This window comes from Delphinus delphis, chromosome 8, assembly GCF_949987515.2.
Source record: "Delphinus delphis chromosome 8, mDelDel1.2, whole genome shotgun sequence".
Taxonomy (NCBI): domain Eukaryota; kingdom Metazoa; phylum Chordata; class Mammalia; order Artiodactyla; family Delphinidae; genus Delphinus; species Delphinus delphis.
The window spans coordinates 17,086,128-17,106,692 of record NC_082690.1 but is presented as its reverse complement, the minus strand read 5'-3'; the positions used below and the strand labels follow the sequence as shown (position 1 = coordinate 17,106,692).

General features: G+C 42.4%; 1 protein-coding gene across 6 annotated transcripts in view; it reads left to right on the top strand.

The window, feature by feature from the left end:
* Window positions 1-246: 246 nt before the first annotated feature.
* RNF214 (ring finger protein 214) overlaps window positions 247-20,565 on the top strand; it is a 50,721-nt gene continuing 30,402 nt past the window's right edge. For 3 of the 6 annotated variants that reach the window (XM_060017889.1, XM_060017888.1, XM_060017893.1), the window contains exons 1-6: window positions 247-312; window positions 1,792-1,907; window positions 4,379-4,889; window positions 5,579-5,638; window positions 10,506-10,646; window positions 13,499-13,638. In XM_060017889.1, coding sequence (XP_059873872.1) covers window positions 1,795-1,907; window positions 4,379-4,889; window positions 5,579-5,638; window positions 10,506-10,646; window positions 13,499-13,638 — 965 coding nt within the window. In that variant the 5' untranslated portion in view covers window positions 247-312; window positions 1,792-1,794. Of the gene's footprint in view, window positions 313-1,777; window positions 1,908-4,378; window positions 4,890-5,578; window positions 5,639-10,505; window positions 10,647-13,498; window positions 13,639-20,565 lie in introns of those variants that run through there. The other 3 variants (XM_060017891.1, XM_060017887.1, XM_060017892.1) reach the window with 3 other exon arrangements.

Genomic DNA, 20,565 nt, shown 5'->3' with positions numbered 1-20,565 from the left:
CCTAGAGGGGGTCCTCCCTCCACCAAGTCTCCTTCCTTCTCGCGGTCGCATCTCCCTTAGTCCCTTCGCCCCGGGAGAAGTCCACTAGTATCTTAGGGGCTTCCTCAGCGTCCGCGACCCCTTGACGGTGCCGGCTCCGGCCGCCAGAGGGCGCCGTCGGGGGCGGCGCAGTGCCACCGCGGCCTCTCCTCTGCCGGCCGAGCCTCGCCCCCGCCGCTCGTGCCGCCGGAAGTGGGAGGTGTCGCGCGCGGGCCGGCGCTCGACCCCTCCCCCCAGGCTCGGCCGCCCCCTCCCCCCGCTCCGCCCGCTCAGGTGAGTCCCGTCCCTCCCCCCCTTCCCTCCCGGGGGCGCGGCGCGGGAGGTGTGTGCGGGGCGGGCGCGCGGGCGGGGGCTGCGGCTCGAGGGGCTGGGGTCGGGGCGGGGGGCGTGGAGGGAGCTGCGGGGATGGGGGGCGGGGGTCCCGGCCTAGAAGTGGGACGGGGGTGGCAGCCGGGCGGGGGGCGAGGGCAAGGTGCGGAGGGGCTCTGGCCGGAGGAAGCTGCAGGCTGGGCCAGCCCCCTGTGGAGGGCGGCCGGGACCACCGGCGTCGCTTCCCCCCATTGTCCCCTTCGCGACCGTCCCCCGATCTCCCCCCGAGGACCCGTCGCTCCCAGCGTCGCCGTCTGGTCGCCGCCGGGTTGCGGTGCGGGGCTTCCCTTGGCTCCTTCGACTTAAAGCCCCCTGCCGCAGCCTCCTGCCAGATGTCCCTGTCCCTCTCCCCTTTGGGCTCTCAGCCACGGAGTCGCACGTAGGACCCGTGCCCTGTGATTTCGTTTCCCGGGCGCCAAGGACCCCCGGCCCGGGCCCTGATGGGGCAGGATGTTTGCACCTGTGCGAGCAGTAATGGCGATCTGGGGCCTGTTTTCTCCCCGGAGCCTCGTATAATTTGATGAGGGAAACTGAGGCACAGGGGGTCTCTGGCCTGGGACTGAAGTGTGGACACAGCCCAGCCTCCGTGCCTGCCGTATGCGCTCTTGGAGGGTCAGGGATGTACCTGGGATGCTATTAAAATAAAAACAAGAATTTAAACTAACCCTGTGTTACACCACCAACCACCCGCCCCCCCCCCCCGCCCCAATATTCATTTTTTTTCTTCCTCTTCACCATAGAAGGCGTGAGTTTGTCCTGCAACATCTCTTACTTGGATTACCGTGTTTTTCAGCTTCTCATTTTCATGCTGGAGTAACCAAGATTCTCATACTCTGGCACCTTTAGTAACTCTAAAGAGTCTGTACTTTCCTCAGTCAGTGGTTGTCAGACTCTTCCCATCTGTGGGGAACCCAGAGTAAAAGTGAAAGATACTTGGATTGCCCAATAAAATATTGCTTTTTCTCTCTCACACGAACATCTCCAAATTAATGGAGAATGCTTTTAATGTAACAGCCATAAAATGATTTTAAAACATATTCTCATGGTCTGTGAGACTGCATTTCTCCTAAAGTGAAAAAGCTTTGCGCACGTATACGTGTATGTGTGTATATATATATATATATATACACACACACACATATATATACATACACATACATATACACATATAGTGACGTGTGAGGATCGATATCCCTATTGCATGTGATGGCTCTTTTAATATCCTACTAGAGAATACCCTTAAGTGTTTTCTCCTGGAGCCCAACTTTTTCTTTGTGTTTCTTTCCTGATATGACTCTGTTGTATGGACATTCTGAGAGGGTGAGATATATTTGTTTTGAAATTTTGGAACTTGTAGCCTGTACTTTGTTTCTGAATGTGCAGAGCATGATGGCAGCATCTGAGGTCGCTGGCGTGGTGGCCACTGCTCCCAGTCCTCCGGAATCCTCGTCTAGTGTATGTGCTTCCAAACCAGACGAAGTTCTCCCAGACGGTCTAAGGTAACGTGTGGACTCTCAACTGGGAAGATTTCTTTTGGGTAAAGGGCTTTGGAGATGGGCTTCTTGTGGAAGTGTAGTTCGTCTTTCCCCTTTTTAGCTCTAGTGACATTGCATTAGATGAAGCTTTTTAAAGGTAGGGACTATCTGATCTATATTTGTATATCTGGTACCCAACACAGTATCTGACACTCAGCAGGCATGCTAATTATTTGTTGAATAAACAGATTAAAATACAGGGGATCAAACTCATTTGAAAGTGCAAATATTTCCCACCTTCTCCTACATGGACTGTTTATTTAACTATATGTTTATATGTTACATCTGTGTGTGTGTGTGTGTATATATATACACACACGTTATATCTAATGTATATAGACACATGTATATGTATCTATGTCTATCTATAGGTAAATAGATAGTTTTATTAATATGGCTTACTGCTTCATGTATGTATTTCGCCTTCCAGCTAAACTCTTGAGCACAGGAATTATGAATACCCAACCTTGTTTTACAGTGCTTAAAACATTGTTATGTATAATGTTGTACTAGGTTGACTATGTATACTACCTCAACTCTTTTTTTAATTTAATTTTTATTTATTTATTTATGGCTGTGTTGGGTTTTGTTGCTGCGTGGGCTTTCTCTAGTTGCGGCGAGCGGGGGCTACTCTTCGTTGCGGTGCGTGGGCTTCTCATTGCGGTGGCTTCTCTTGTTGTGGAGCATGGGCTCTAGGCGTGCAGGCTTCAGTAGTTGTGGCATGCGGGCTCAGTAGTTGTGGCTCGCTGGCTCTAGAGTGCAGGCTCAGTAGTTGTGGTGCACGGACTTAGTTGGTCCGTGGCATGTGGGATCTTCCTGGACCAGGGCTCGAACCTGTGTCCCCTGCGCTGGCAGGTGGATTCTTAAGCACTGTGCCACCAGGGAAGCCCCCTACGTCAACTCTTTTGTAGAGTACCTAGGACCTAATACAATAGATAACACTGTGCTAGCAGCTTTATATGTGTTAACACATTTAATTCTCTCAACAATCTCAGCAGGTAGGTGCTAATGCTGTTATTCCCATTTATAGGTGAGAGAACTTGAGACACAGAGAGGTTAGTAACTTGCCTAAGGTTACCAAGCTATGTTGGAGTCAGTGTTTGAACCCAGGCTCGTCTGACTCCAGCGTACTTAATAATGTAACAAATCTGTTACATTTGTATTTATTATTTGTCACTTGTTATTAAGTGGGTAATGGGGAAAAATGTTAAGTAAACCTAGCCATAAACTTGGATCTTCATTTTATAAATAAAATCAGACACATACTACTAGTAATAATAATAACAGCTAAGGTTTATTGAGTGTTTACTGTGTGCCAGAACTAAATACACCAGATGCTTTATCTCGTGTAATCCTCACAATAATCTTATTAGGTAGGTAATATTATTTCTGTTTTACAAATGAAGTTAAGTAACTTGCCCAGAGTTAAACAGCTAGTAAGTAGCAGAGTCAGGATTCACACCCAGGTACTGTATCTGCCCAAATTTATAATTAAGTGTCCCCCCCCCCCCCGCCGCCACTTAACCCCCAGCAAGGAATCAGCTTAGAGTATTTATAAAGATTTTTCATGTCACAAGGTGCTGTCTCTGTTGTTTTATTTTGAACAGTAGGTACTATTGAGGAAAGGAAGGCACAGTGACCTGAAGCCTAAGTCACTACTAGTTTGGAGTCCTTAAGGGCATAGTTGACAGAAGCAGTTGTTTTGTTTTGTTTTTTAATAGCAAAGGAATTTAACACATATTATTCCTGGTAAAAGACTTACAGTCATGAATGTTGGATGTCATAGTAAATAGGTTTTGAAGATCTCTTAAAAGCAGTATGGTAAATGGTTGTAGCAAACAATGAAACAACGATTTCAGTGTATACATGTGTGTATATTTGTTATCTGGGGTAAAAGTTCTGCTGACAGCTTCAATTTTGGATTCAAAATCGTCTGTACTTCAGTCAACTTGAAGTGAAGATGCTGTGCTCTGGAAAGCTGTTGGTGGTTCTGGTCAAAGATCTGTAAAATGAATTTGAATGAAAATTATTTTTGTGAAACGAGAGTGGAATTTAAAACAATATTTCTCAATCAATATTTTATTTATTAAAATATGTGGAACAAAATTAGTACATGTACCTAAATGAAATATTCTAAGTAACAGCAGGCTATTTCACCTGCATCCCCCCAAACCTTTGGCTCCTCAGCGTCATTTCTGTGTGACCGTTCACTGCGGACTGTCTCCTGAACCCAGCTTCTTCACCACCACACCATACTCCCTGCATGTGGGACAGAAATCACTGGGTGGAAACTAAGTTCCTTTTCAGTTGGCTAATTTGGAGGGGTTTATATAGTCTCGTTTTGTTCTTCTAGTGGTTATGTTAAAAGTATTATATATTTAAGCCTCTTTAAGATTGGGTGAAGAGAGAAACCTTTTATCTTATGTTTTTGATAGCCCCAAAGACCCTGCACAGAAGCACAAGAACTCGCCTCTGTCGAGTGTAAGTAACCAAACGATAACCAAGGAGAATAACAGAAATGCCCATTTGGAACACCCAGAGCAGAATCCTGGTTCATCAGCAGGTGACACTTCAGCAGCGCACCGGGCGGTTTTAGGAGAAAACTTGATAGCCACGGCCCTTTGTCTCTCTGGCGGTGGGTCTCAGTCTGATTTGAAGGACGTGGCCAGCACAGCGGGAGAGGAGGGGGACACACGCCTCCGGGAGAGCCTCCACCCCGCCACTCGGTCTCTTAAGGCAGGGTGCGATACAAAGCAGCTTGCCTCCGGGAATTGTCCTGAAGAGAAGGCCCCACAAGCCTCCATCCTAAAGGAAGGGAGCAGGGACACAGGCTTGGATTTCCCACCTGTGGTGCCTCCAGCAAATGGGGTTGAAGGAGTCAGAGTGGATCAGGATGATGATCAGGATAGCTCTTCCCTGAAGCTTTCTCAGAACATTGCCGTCCAGGTCAAGTATCAAGTTTCTACTACTAAAACGGAATTTGGGCTTTTAATTTTTTTTTTTTTTTGAGGGCAGGAGATATTTCTTCATAGTTGGTAGAGAACTACTCTGTCTCGTTTTTTTACTGGCAACTCTCATACTGTTTTCATACGGTGCTCTGTGATGACTTCATTCTGGTGTTCAATAAGTAACAGCCCGTGTCTAATCGTGGCGACCAGGAGCTTCATGACCTACATACAATCACTTTCACTGAGTAATTGATGAGCGTAGGTCATTAGCATTCATATTTCCTGTCTTCCATGTTGCAGGAGGAATCCTTGTTAATTCTCTGACCTATATCTTAAGAAGTACGGGGTATCCTGCCTTCTAGTGACTGGTGTGCTTTTTTGTAGCAGGAAGGATGAGCACAGTAAATTGTAGGGGCCAAAATTCTTATCTGAGTCTCGAGCTTGTCTCTCCATCAGTTGTTGGGTCTTGTTCAGCTTATTTTGTGGGGTAAATGCTTCATGCTACATGGATGTCAGTGGACATTTGCCAGAACTACAGTTCTCTTGCTATGAAGCTGATAAAGGGAGAGAGTAAAAAGTTAACTTCTCAGTTCCTTGTGGCAGATTTCTCAGTGAAAGGACGAGAGCAATTCTGCCTTTTAGAATGTCTCTGAACAGTTCTGAATATAATTGTTTCTTTCTTTATAGACTGACTTTAAGACGGCTGATTCAGAGGTAAACACAGATCAAGATATTGAAAAGAATCTGGTAAGTAGTTAAACTGCAATTGTTCATGTATGAAACCATTAATGCAGAAGATCTAGAGTCACATCATCTCAGTTGGAAAAGGTGCAGGAACCTCCTTTATAAAATCCCTGACAGATGGTCAGCTAACTTCTACTTGATCACCTCCAGAGATGGGAAGCTTACTACTCATGAATCAGCATATTGCATTTTGAAAATAGCTCTTATTGTTAGATCTTATTATGAGGTGAGAACAGAACCACTAAAACTTCTTGTTATAGTTCTCTCTTGAGCTACGTAGAGTAAATCTAAATCCCTTTACTTGTTAGCCCAAAATATATTCAAAATGTTTTTTTAAATGCTTTTTCCTCTTATCCTTTAAGTCTGAACCTTTCCAGGTGAAACATCCCCAGATTTTTTTTTTTTTTTTTTTTGCAGTACGCGGGCCTCTCACTGTTGTGGCCTCTCCCGTTGCGGAGCACAGGCTCCAGATGCGCAGGCTCAGTGGCCATGGCTCAGTGGCCATGGCTCACGGGCCCAGCCGCTCCGCGGCATGTGGGATCTTCCTAGACCGGGGCACGAACCCATGTCCCCTGCATCGGCAGGCGGACTCTCAACCACTGCGCCACCAGGGAAGCCCCCCAGATGTTTTTTTAACATTCTTCTTTTCTTCATATGATATATTTTTGAGTCTTTTCTTCAACCTGGTTACTTTTTCACCTAGACATGTTACACCTTCTCAATGTTTCTTTTGCAATGTGATCCTGAGAGCTAAATGTAGTAATGCACATACAGTGTAATTACTTCACTATACAATGGAACTGTTGTGTCATTCTGTGGTGACATTCTACACACCATTTCCTAAGCTGACATCGTCACACTGTGGAGTTTTCACTTTTACTCCATCAGGTCTTTTTCTCATGTATTGTTTAATTGTATCTTCCAATTTTATGCCTAGGTAATTATTATTTTTTTTTTGAGCATCACTTTTTAAATCTGTTTTTTACTTAAAAATAAGTAATTGGTTTTTAAAACTTAGAGAACTTCACATTTATTTTTGTTAAAGTAGTCCCCTTGATCTTTCCCTGGCATTTTGTGGCAAAACTTCCACCCTGTAAGTGTGTGGATATCTGAATGTCCATTTTTCAAGAGGAAGGATAATGCTAGAAAAGGCACCCTAAGTTCAGGAAGGGGTCTTTAGGGTAAGATATGTTAATTGAATGGAAATAAAGAGGAAAACCAGGTAAGAAAGTGGATATTTGGTGCAAGTTGAAGAAATTGAGGGGCAGATGGAAAGAAGTAAGTTATTGGAGTACATTAACCACATGAAAACTTTTAAATAGAGAGTAGCAACTCAGGAGTTATTTATAACAGGCAAGTAAAAAGATCCTAGAGATGAGAGACCTGATGGCGATGTGCTGGGTGAGAACCAGGCTAGGAGAGAACCTCCAGGAGAAGGAGGAGAAGTCGCCTTTTCTTGAGCATTTATTCTAAACACTTTACATGGAGTGTTTATTTGGTCCCCACAGTTGTAAGGCAGGGTTTTGTTGACCATATAGCAATTGAAGGGGCCAACTAAGAGGTAATAGATAAGCTTTAGCATCAGTCTGAAACAGGGGTGGAAACTGGCAAGCCATTAGGCCAAAAGAGGCCCAGAGTTGTGTTTTGTTTGGCAGTATTCTTTTGGGTGGTGGTGTGGCCCACATGCTGTAATTTTTTAAATTATTATGATTTTTTAAATATTTATTTAGTTTGGTTGCGCCGGGTCTTAGCTGCGACAGGTGGGCTCCTTCGTTGTGGCTCCAGGGCTCCTTAGTTGTGGCATGCAAACCGTCAGTTGCAGCATGCACGTGGGATCTAGTTCCCTGACCAGGTATTGAACCGGGCCCCCTGCATTGGGAGCATGGAGTCTTAACCACTGTACCACCAGGGAAGTCCCTATTATTATTATTTTTAAAACACAATATGATTATATTTTAGTACACAACCAAAATACAAAACACCGTAGTAAGTTGACAGCAGTAGAACATGGTATTTCATTTGCATTGCATAACAGACGGTTAACATTCTTAGTTGTAAATGAGTTCTCCACATGCTTTTTTTTTTTTTTTTTTTTTTTTCTCTTCTCGGTACGTGGGCCTCTCACTGTTGTGGCCTCTCCCGTTGCGGAGCACAGGCTCCGGACGCGCAGGTTCAGCAGCCATGGCTCGTGGGCCCAGCCGCTCCGCGGCATGTGGGATCTTCCCGAACCGGGGCACGATCCCATGTCCCCTGCATCAGCAGGCAGACTCCCAACCACTGCACCACCAGGGAAGCCCTCCACATGCTTTTAAAAAGGCATTGGGACTAAGCAGGTATTAAGCTTAGTGGCAGTACAGGGAACTTTGCTCCTGTTTTATTTGCTACCCTTTTCATGCATTTACAGTAATTGCCCACTGCCTGCATTTGAAATTGTGACTCCTGCCTCTCAGGACCAATTCACCATCAATGAAACAAAGTAACAATGTGTAACCCTTTGGCTTATTAAGATGAGAATTGTATCAAGTAATTTGCTGTATGCCTTTAAGCCATCCATTTGTATGTACTAATAGTATGTACCTTGAGACTTCTTTCCGTGAAGACTAGAGTTTTTTTCCCCATCCTGTGTTGTTAAAAAGATGCATTATCGGGCTTCCCTGGTGGCGCAGTGGTTGAGAGTCCGCCTGCCGATGCGGGGGACACGGGTTCGTGCCCCGGTCTGGGAAGATCCCACATGCTGCGGAGCGGCTGGGCCCGTGAGCCATGGCTGCTGAGCCTGCGCATCGGGAGCCTGTGCTTCACAACGGGAGAGGCCACAGCACTGAGAGGCCCGCGTACCGCAAAAAAAAATAAAATAAAAATTTTTTAAAGATGTATTATGGACAGAGAGGTACCATAAGGAAGTAGAGAGAGAAGAAAAGAATCCTCTAATCTACTAGTTTTCATCAATTGGTTCTTAACCTTTAACTTTTCTTGGGTTAAGGTCCTCTTTCAGAATCTTCTGAAAACTTTGAATTCTCATCTCAAAAAATTTTATACACACCTATCCATAGACCTCAGGTTCAGAATCCCTTTAAAGTTATGATGCTGAGGTGTCATCTGTTTAGGGAGCTTTAGTTACATTTCAGTACATGGACTAAGGACTAGCTTATCCCAAAGCTAAAGTCCCATCTTGAGAGCTTATTTTTTTATTATCATAGTGTGATAAGTTTTTCGCTATTCACTTCTAAAACCTTTCTTTTCTTTGAAAGTAGTTATCGTCTAATGAACAAATTCAGTTTAATGCTCTGTTTAAATTTTACGCTGGTTACCTTATACCAAGTGTGCTTTAAATTGACCCTCTAAGTTTCAGTGTTCCTTTGAAAGGTAATCATTACTTTTCTTGATTTATTAATGTGGGGGAGGCAGAGCTGAACTGTGACCCTTAGAAGCTTCACCTCTTTTATTGACTTATTTATTTATTGGCTGCGCTGGGTCTTGGTTGTGGCATGCGAGAGCTTTAGTTGCAGCCTGCATGCGGGATCTAGTTCCCCAACCAGGGATCAAACCCGGGCCCCCTGCATTGGGAGTGTGGAGTCTTACCCACTGGACCACCAGGGAAGTCCCAGAAGCTTTACTTCTGCTCCCTGTTTATATGAGAGCTTGCCGATTTGACCAATCTGAATACCAAGTGCCCCAGAACTCTTTGGTGGATCTGCCAATTTGTAGTGCTAATGACCAGTAAGGAGTCCAGTTTCTGGATGCATTTTGAGTAGTTGATCTGTTCTTTGTTTTTGCTCGTTCTTCTTCCTCCTAATAGATAAAATACCTTATTTCTCTTATTCCCTACTGCAGGGAAATTAGCCTATAAAGGGTCAGTTAGTAGATATCTTAGGCTTTGTGGGCTGTATGTGCTCTTTTGTAACCACTCCACTCTGCTGTTGTAGTGTGAAAGCAGCCAGCCAGCTGTCGGGTATGGCTGTGTTCCTATAAAACATTTACTTATAAAAACAGACGGTGGGGGCTTCCCTGGTGGCGCAGTGGTTGAGAGTCCGCCTGCCAATGCAGGGGACGCGGGTTTGTGCCCCGGTCCGGGAAGATCCCACATGCCGCGGAGCGGCTGCGCCTGTGAGCCATGGCCGCTGAGCCTGCGCGTCCGGAGCCTGTGCTCCGCGACGGGAGAGGCCACAGCGGTGAGAGGCCTGCGTACCGCAAAAAAAAAAAAAAAAACAGACGGTGGGACCTCCCTGGTGGCGCAGTGGTTAAGAATCTGCCTGCCAATGCAGGGGACACGGGATCAAGCCCTGGTCCGGGAAGCTCTCACATGCCGCAGAGCAACTCAGCCCTTGCGCCACAACTACTGAGCCTGTGTGCCACAGCTACAGAAGCCCACACACCTAGAACCTGTGTTCCGCGACAAGAGAAGACACCGCAATGAGAAGCCCCCGCGCTGCAATGAAGAGTAGCTCCCGCTCGCCACAACTAGAGAAAGCCCGTGCACAACAATGAAGACACAATGCAGCCAAAAATAAAATAAATAAATAAAATTTAAAAACAAAAACAGTTGATGGCTGGATTTGGCCCACAGGCCATAGGTTGCCACCCTCCATCTTAGCGCAGTGTTGTACAATAGAATTTCCTTTAACGACGGGAAGTGTTCTGTATCTGTGCTGTCCAGTATAGTAGCCACTACTCACATGTAGCTACTGAGTACTTGGAATGTGGTAAGGTGACTGAGGAGCTGGATGTTTACATTTGCTTATTCTAATTAATTTAGCTACAGCATCGGACACTGCAGCCATAGCGCCCTGCATGGTGCCTTGAACAGGGACATGGTGAATGTTTCTTGCAATGAAATTGGCGAATTAAACTTCTCATCTGTTGTTACCAATAGGATAAAATGATGACAGAGAGAACCTTGTTGAAGGAGCGTTACCAGGAGGTCCTGGACAAGCAGAGGCAAGTGGAGAATCAGCTCCAAGTGCAATTAAAGCAACTTCAGCAAAGGAGAGAAGAAGAAATGAAGAATCACCAGGTATTCTGCTTATGTTAAAATTGGCAATAAGTAAAGTATAGTCCCTAATCAGACTTTAATTTTGTTTTCAAATTAATAGAAATAAAAAAGCAGTATTTAACTTTTTAATGGTTATCATAGAATTTTAAGGATAAACAAGAACCTTCGAGGGCATCTCGTCCAAACTCTCACTCCTATTTTGGTTCAGAGAGGAAAGGATTTTTTTTTTTTTTTTTCGGTACGTGGGCCTCTCACTGCCGCAGCCTCTCCCGTTGCAGAGCACAGGCTCCGGACGCGCAGGCTCAGCGGCCATGTCTCACAGGCCCAGCCGCTCCACAGCATGTGGGATCTTCCCGGACCGGGGCACGAACCCGTGTCCCCTGCATCGGCAGGCGGACTCTCAACCACTGCGCCACCAGGGAAGCCCAGGATTATTTATTTAATATATTTGTTTGACTGCCTACCTGGAAAGTCATTTGATTAGACTCCTGTCTCACACTATATTTAAAAATACAATTCTAAGTAAATTAAAAATATACATATAAAAACTGGAAAAAAATTTTAAATCAGAAGAAAATTTAGAAGAATATTTGTATACCTGAAGTTGCAAGAGGTCATTTTAACCCAGGCAGAAAACCTAGAAGATTTTTTAAAATTAATTATATATAATTAAACTTTTTGGCATGGCAAATGATATAGAAAACAGTCAAAAGATCAATATTAGACTGAGAGAAAATATTTATAGCACATATGACGAAGGGTTTAAGATGACATTCTGAGATTCCTACAAATTCATGGTAAAAGCCAAACAATCTAGAGAAACCAGGAAAAGTTACTGTATTACTTTCCTATTGTAATAGTTTTCTACTGTAATAGTTTCCCATTGCTGCTGTAACAAGTTGTCGTGAATTTAGAGCTTAAAACAACACGTTTATTATCTTACAGTTCTGTAGGTCAGAAGTACAACGTGGGTGTCACTGGGCTAAAATCAAGGTATTAGGAGGGCAGCATTCCTTTCTAGGGACTCTAGGGGAGAATACATTTCCCTGCATTTCTGGCTTCTAGAGGCTGTTTGCATTCCTTTACCTGTGGCCCCCGTCTCCATCTTCAGAGTCAGCAACGTTGCATTTCTGTAACTGTTCTTCCCTAATCACATCTTCCTCTGATCACAAGTGGGAAAGTTTCTCTGCTTTTAAAGACCCATTTATGGTTAGATTGGGCCCACCCCGATAATTCAGGATTGTCTCCCTATCTCTTTTGCTATGGAGGGTAACATAGGTTCCAAGGAGTAGAACATGGACATTTTTGTGGGGAAGAGGTTATTATTTTGCCCATAACAGTCACAAACAGTAATTCACAGAAGAGGAAAAGCAAATGGGTAACAAATGTATGAAAATAAACTCAGCCTTACTAGTGTCGATCCATTTGTATAGCAAATATTTTTTGAGTTCCTGATGTACGCTCTGAAGATTTAGTGGTGAACGAAACATAGTCTCTGCCTTCATTGAATGCTTATTCTAGTTGGAGGAGACAGACAATAAAAACAGTAAAAGAACAGGAGGTAGTGAAATGCTCATTAAAATTACTAGATACCATTCCTCCCTCTTTCCCAAGAGATTGGGAAAAATGAAATAAGTTGTCAAAGGTAAGGAAAAATGAACTCTTTTTAGACATTGGTAGGAGTGTGAATTGGTATGACCATTTTAGAAAAGATATTAGGGCGACTTCCCTGGTGGTCCAGTGGTTAAGACTCCAAGCTTCCAATGCAGGGGGCACAGGTTCAATTCTTGGTTGGGGAACCAAGAATCCCGCATGACGTGCAGCGTGCCAAAAAGTTAAGTAAATAAATAAACAAGTAAATAAGTATATAAATAAAGTCTGAAGAAAAAAGATATTAGGAATTGTCACTTAAAATTTTAAAATGTATATATACCTCGATTTAGCAGTCTCATTGTTAGGAGTCTATTCTACAGAAATAAAAGCTTTTGTATGAAAATATAGGCATACAGGATGTTTATTGTAGTATTATTTGTAGTTACAAGAAAACTGAAATCAGCCTTAACAGGATGGACTCTTAACAGAGACTGGTTGACTAAATTCGTTATATACATGTCATGTCGTGTTATACAGCTATTTTTTAATTTGATCTATATTTATCGATAGTATGCTCATGTCAGGTGAACAAAAGCAAGATGCAGAATAGTGTATATAAAATTACCTCATTATAAAGAAAACAAAAAAGCAAATACGTACGTAAGTACACATGTATTTGTGTAAGAATGGAGAAAGATGTGAAAGCATAGAACAAAACGCTTAACACATTGATTACTTTATGGGTGGAATTGGTGTGCATTAGGGGTGACTTAACTTTATTACTTTTTGTTCGACTTCTTATTATAAATATATATGTATATAGTTAAATAATTTAAAAAGAACAAAGGTAACCCCTACGCATAATAAAGTAGAGCCGTAACAAAACAAAACAAGACCATATTTGTTGGAAGTAGCAAACTCCCACCCTGTGCAAGAATGCCTTTCTCAGCAGTCTTGACAGGTGTTCATTCAGCCTTTATATGAGCACCAGTAATGGAGAGCTTATTGCTTCACAAGGCAGTAAATTCCGTTTTTGAACAGTTGTGATTGTTAGAAATTCTTTTCTCCTGTTGAATTGAAATCTGCTTTATTATAACTTACTCCCTTTTGGGACTTTTTTGACTGCTTTTGGGACTACTCATCACCAGATTCCTTCAATTCAATTTGAAATCACTAAAGTCAATATGTTAATTTGAGATAGTTGAAAGTAACCTTCAGACCAAAAGAACTAATTCATTTCCTTCTTTATTTGTGTGTGACTATAATTGTGCGGGACTTAGGAGATATTAAAGGCTATCCAGGACGTAACAATAAAGCGAGAAGAAACAAAGAAGAAGATAGAGAAAGAAAAGAAGGAGTTTTTGCAGAAGGAGCAGGATCTGAAAGCTGAAATTGAGAAGCTTTGTGAGAAGGGCAGAAGGTAAATGATGCTGTTAAGAATAAAAACCCTGGGTTTATGTGTGTGTGTTTGTACATAACAGGCCGGTTCTATTTGTGTTTCTACTTTCTTTTCTTTCAGTCTAATTTTTATTTGAAAAACAAGTGCACAAATTAAAATCCTTGAGTGATTTTAGCTTTTTCAGCACCCTATGTTAAATTTAATAAAAAGTGTTTCAGGGATTCATCAGTACATTGAAATAACAGCAGCTCATTGTTTGGTCCCAAGTCTGATCAGGATTTTGATATATATCTAACACCTATTTCACTTGCCTTATCTGATGTTTGACAGTTTAGGCTATGAGGCTACTTTGATTATGTTAAATTCAGCACCAAAACCAAATTTCAAACTAACATTGCAAGCTGTTTGCAAAGCTATTTAATGGATCTGTGTCCTTTTCAGGGTACTGCAGCAAGGCTAAGGCGGGCATAGAATTTGGTCATAGTTTCAATTTTCTAAGTTTCTTAATGTGACCTGTTTGGAAGTCAAAATAGTTGTGAATATTGTGATTTTATTTAAATTCTACTAAAATGCATTTTTATTTATCAAGAAAATCTTGGCTTGCTAATGTGTCCGAGAACTAAGTGAAAAGTAGTGGGATACTTGGAAAATGATTCAGCAAATGAGGAAAGATGATAAATAAGACAGAACATTTTGGAATAATTGGGAAATTTTGAATATGGATTACGTATTAGGTAATATTGTATCAATGGTAAATATTTTGTGTGTGATTATGTAGAAGGTTCTTATTCTTAAGAGATACTTGCTGAAGTTTTAGGGGTTGTCATGATGTCTATAACTTTCAGGTGGTTCAGAGGGAGAAGTAAAGTAAATGTGGCAAAAAGCGTTAACAGCTGGTGAATCCAGATGAAGGGCATGTGTTCACTGGACTATTCTGTTAACTTTTCTGTTGGTTTGAAATTTTCAAAGAAAAAGTTGCAGGAGTGGGGGTAGATATAGGGAGAAATTAGCCAGGCAACGAATAGGGAAGAAGACATTGCAGGCAGGGGACCTATAGACGAGAGAGATTAGCAACTGAGACCTGAGGTAGAGAGGAATGAGGCTAGTGGAGGAGGCAGAAGCCCGATCACAAAGGCTCAGATCCCGTGTAAGGAGTTTGAGATTTTCCCTGATAGTGAGAGACTAGAGAGTTTTAAGGAGGGGTGGGGATCAGAGGATGAGATTTGCACTTATTTATTTATTTATTTATTTTTAATTAAAAAATTTTTAATTGAAGTATGGTTGATTTATAATATATTAGTTTCAGATGTACAACGTAGTGATTTAAAACCTTTATGGATTATATTTAAAGTTATTATAAAATATTGGCTGTATTCCCTGTGCTGTATACTATATCCTTACAGCTTATTTATTTTATACACAGTAGTTTGTACTTCTTAGTCCCCTACCCCTATCTTGCCCCTCCTCCCCATCTCCCCACTGGCAACCACCTGTTTGTTCTCTGTATCTGTGAGTCTGTTTCTGTTTTGTTACATTCATTCATTCTTTTCACTTTTTAGATTCCACATGTAAGTGATGACATACAGTATTGTGTTTTTCTATCTGATTTATTTCACTTAGCATAATGCCCTCCAGGTCCATCCATGTTATTGCAAATGGCAAAATTCCATTCTTTTTTATGGCTGAGTAGTATTCCATTGTGTGTGTGTGTGTGTGTGTGTGTGTGTGTATGTATGTATGTATTACCACATCTGTTTTATCCATTCATCTGTTGTTGGACACTTAGGTTGCTTCCCTATCTTGGCAACTGTAAATAAAGATTTTCAGTTTAGATAGATGATGATGCCAGTTGGAGAATAGACTGGAGTAGTGTAGAGGACCAGTTAGGAGACTTATCTGTCAGAGCCTGCGTTACAATAATGGTGGCCAAAACTGAAGTGCTGCAGTGGGGAGGAGAGATGTGAATCCATTTGTAAGGTGTTAGGGGTAGCACTAATAGGTGGAGAGGGAAGAGTTATAGAAACGCCCATATTTCTGGCTTGGAAAATTGGGGAAATAATGGGGTTTTCTAATAAGATGTCTTATTTAGTTACCCACTTTACAAGTTTCAAGTTAAATTCTACCTCCTTTGTAAAATCTTCCTTATCCAGTTCTTCCTGAACTAATCTCTCCCTCCTCAGAACATCTATACAGCTCTCTGCTGATTTTGCTTATTTTTTTATTTTTATTTTTTTTAATTTTTTTTGTTGTACGCGGGCCTCTCACTGTTGTGGCCTCTCCCGTTGCGGAGCACAGGCTCCGGACGGGCAGGCTCAGCGGCCATGGCTCACGGGCCCAGCCGCTTCGTGGCATGTGGGGTCTTCCCGGACTGGGGCACGAACCCGTGTGCCCTGCATCGGCAGGCGGACCCTCAACCACTGCGCCACCAGGGAAGCCCCCTGATTTTGCTTATTTTTGTATTATACTGTACTCTACATTTTTTTCTACCTGTGTATGTCTTGGCTGGCCATTGATATTGTAAGCCTCTTGAGGATAAAGACTGGACTCTCCCTCTTCGTATGTATTTAAAAATTTTTTTTTTACTCTTTTGTGTTCTTTTACACTTAGCTCAGTGCTATATACTGATAAGTATTGGACAAATATTTGTTGAATTACTGGATAGGAAATTAAATTTCACCTTGATATTATAGATGAATTTACGTAATAGAAATTTGCTAAGTGCTTTGTACTGTTTAAAGGTAATTACTGTGTTTTTTATTGTAATTATAATTTTTAAAGAAGACACGATGAACTGACCAAAAAAAAAAGACCAAATATTCAGTTTAGTCACGTATTTGATTTTTTTTCTCCTTGACACTTGGCTGCTTTATAATGGACATTGTCTTGCCTTTGTGGGGACACTTTCTAGTTTCCAGCTTGCATCCTTCAAGATTATTGCTGGTATTAGAAAGGTGAGGCTTCCAAGCTAGTTCTCTTCTACGGCCGAACTTCTTTTTAAGCTCCCTGCCTTTAATAGTGACTCATCAAGAATAATAGCAAATAAGGCTCTTCTTGAATAAAGATGGTGAGCTTGCGCTTTAAGAGACATCATCGGTTGATTCACAAAGGTAGGTTGGGACCAGTAGCCGAAAAATTGCAATATCAAGCAAAGGTCTTCTTTTTTTTTTTTAATATTTATTTATTTATTTGGCTGCACCAGGTCTTAGTTGCGGCATGTGGGATCCTCCCGGACTGGGGCACGAACCCGTGTCCCCTGCATTGGCAGGCGGACTCTCAACCACTGCGCCACCAGGGAAGCCCGGGTCTTCTTTTTTAAAATGCCCTGAGCTTGCCTGATGAACTCGTGATAGAGTGATAGGTAAATAGCAGATCAAGGGAGTTAATGTTGGAAGCATTACTTTGGATGTGGTATAAGAGTTTATGCTATATTGAAATTGACAGGGTACAAGAGGATTCTTTTTGGAAATTTCTCACCAAATGCTAGTTTATTTAACTGGTATGCTTTGAAGTCCTAATAGATTGTCTGGCAATCAGTAAATCTAGTGAGTATTTCTTAGGTGCAAAGCAGTGAGCCAGACTGTTCAGCATCCTGTATTTTGACCACAGCCTTCAGTCCTTCCAGCTTTCTGTCTCATTCCCAGTAAATGTACACTTTGACATCAAGTCCTCTTTCTTGTTTTTTGACTTCATTCCAGTTTCTCCCAGTCCTCCAGCTCCCTGGAAGCATTTCTTTGCCTAGCCAGACTGGACTCATGGTCCATTACTTGAATTTCTCCCTTACCATTACCATCAATTCTGTGGAGGCTTGTTCCTTTCCTTTCATTTTTCCATAGTACTCCAGTCCTGGGCCAAGTCAACCCCCACACCTACCCCCCCACCCTGCCCCCTCCTACATCTATCTCTATTCTTCTTATACTTGGGCTGCTGAGGGCTGCTGCAGGAGATCACACTGTGTGTCTTGAGGCCAGAATAAATTTGACAGAATAAATTTGACTTTCAAGAACACCCGGGCCCTCAGGACTCCCTCTTCCTCTGAGGGCTGTCCCTAACTATTACCTCTCTTTCTAAACTTTCTGTCTCCACCACTTCTCTCCTTAGTCTTAGCAAGTGATCTTGCCTTTTATTTGACTGAAAAAATAGGGGCCATCGAGTAAACCTTCCTTCAGTTTCCTATCAGCAGATACATCCATCTTTTCTTCCTGTCCTTGTATCTGAGTCTAAACTACCTGTGTGTGAATCCTGTTCCCTCTTGCTTTTCCCACTTCTCCGTAAGTGACACCACACTCTCCTCCAGTGACTAAGCCGAATAACCAAGTCATTCTGAATTCTTCTCTTAACCCCTTTCTGCTTTACCAAGTCCTGTAGAGTCTTAATATTAATTGTCCCTTTCTCTCCATTCACTCTGCCACTCTTAGTTCAGGTTTCTGTCAGTTCTCCTAGATTCTGAGGCAGGCTACTAAACGTTCTTTGCCTCCAGTCTCCTCCATTTTAATTGGTCTAGTACAAATCTGTCGAAGAAATCTGTCAAAGAATACGGATCTGATGATGTCATTTCCCTGCTTAAAGTCCTTCATAGTTCCTAGGGTAAAGTTTAAACTCTTTAGTTTACTATAAGAGGCCCTCAATTATCTAGTCCCTGTTTATGTCCCTAGCTGCATCTTTTACCATTCCCCCAAACCACCATGCTAGTTTATACCTAACTACTACATGTTGTATCCTGAACTCACTTAAAACTCAGCCTGTATCAACTGCTCTAGAAAGCTTTCCCAGATACTCCCCTTATCCTCCCCTTCACACACCCTGACCATTTAATTTAGATGACCTTCCTCCGTATTCACCTAGCACGGTGTGTATGCTTCTGTCATAACACTGACCTCTGATGGTCTTTTGTGTTTACTGGAATGTTTCCCACATTATATAGTCAGCTTCTTGAGGGCAGGTATTTCGATTATCTATCGCTGTCAAAAAAACACTGTAGAACTTAGTGTCTTAAAACAGCAACAATATTTTATTATTTCTCTCAATTCTTTGGGTTGATTGAGTCTCAGATGGATGGTTCTTCTAGTGTCCTTTGGAGTCTTTCCTGTAGCTGCCGTTATGTGGCAACTGGGGCTGGAATGTCCAAGATGGCTTCATTCATATTTCTGCCTTGGCAGGGACACGTGGAAAGCTGAGTTCCGGTGGGACTCTGGGATGTCTAGGCCTTTTCACTCTATCTCTCCATGCTGTCTCAGGACTTTTTCCTCTCCAGGTGGTCTTTCCAGCTAAGGAGCCAGATTTCTTACTTGGTGGCTCAGGGCTCCCAAGAGTACAAAAGTGGAAGTTTCCAGGCTTTCTTAAGGCATAGACTTGGGACCAGTACAGTGCTACTACTGTGGCATTCTGTTGGTTAACATGAGTGACAGGGCCAGCCCAGATTCAGTGTGGGAGGGGACTGCGAGGAGGAGGCCTGGTTCACTGGGACGACTCCATTTTTGGAGATTTGCTACCACGGCAAGTAACACATCTTGTTTAACTTTTTCTGCTGAGCACGTAATAGTTTCTTTTAGATACGGGAAATCATAGAAGTTATATAAACGGGTTACATAATTGGAGGTGTTTTAGAAGTATGCAGGATGAATTATGAGGAGAGACAGAGGCTGAGACATCAACCAGTAAGCTCTTAACAATAAAGTGAGTTTATAAGAATTATTATAAGACTAATGGTGGTTGAATGAAAAGGGAGAAATGGATTTAGGAGGGATTGGTGTCGGATTATTTTAAGGATTAGGACAGAGGGAGAAGTCAAAAATAACTTCATTGTTTTGACCCTGGGTAACTCTGTGCCGCCATGGACAGTAATCGGGAAGTAGAATACCAGTTCTAAATTTTGAGGATAAAGTAATACTTTTGATGATACGGGACATGCAAGTTAAAATACTTAGTAGGCAATTAGAAATGGGAGACTTGAATACAGAAGAGATGCTGTCTTCATTTGGAGTTGCATATAGGTGATAGTTAAAATGATAGGAGTGAATTTTCTGTGGGAAAAAGTATAGAGTAGGGCTCAGTTCTGAACTTTGAGGTACACCTGCAGTTTGGGAGTAGAAAGAGGAAGAGAAGGCAAAAAGAATAATCAGAGAAGGAAAAGGAAGCAGTTTAAAATAGTAGTATAGGGTTTCAACGGGAGAAGGTGGTTAACAGCGTCAGAAACTATAGGGTAGGAAATGAGAACCAGGTCTGATTAAAGGCTATTGGTAATTTAAAATAATTAATTAATTTATTTATTTATTTATTTTTGGCTGCACTGGGTCTTTGTTGCTGCACTCGGGCTTTCTCTAGATGCGGCGAGCGGGGCTACTCTTCATTGCGGTGCGTGGGCTTCTCATTGCAGTGGCTGCTCTTGTTGCAGAGCACGGACTCTAGGCACACGGGCTTCAGTAGTTGTGGTGTGCAGGCTCAGTAGTTGTGGCTCACGGGCTCTAGAGCGCAGGCTCAGTAGTTGTGATGCACAGGCTTAGTTGCTCTGCGGCATGTGGGATCTTCCCGGACCAGGGCTCGAACCCGTGTCCCCTGCATTGGCAGGCGGATTCTTAACCACTGCACCACCAGGGAAGTCCCGCTATTGGTAATTATTGAATGTAACCAATAGGGATTTTTAGGTAGAGGAATTAGGTTATTGGATTGATTTTTCCCCCAATATTTTATTATGAAAATTTTCAAACATTCAGAGAAACTGCAAGTATCGTACACTAACACTCACCACCTAGATTCAGCAATTAACGTTCTATTAAATTTGTTTCAACAGTATCTTTCCCTCTATCTATTCATCAGTCCATCTTGTTTTTTATGCATATTAGAGTAAGATGTAGTCATCAGTAAGTTCACCTATAAACTCATAAACTTGTATATCATTAATTAGACTTTAATATTATTTGTGTTTCCTTTTTTGTGGTAATAAATTGTATA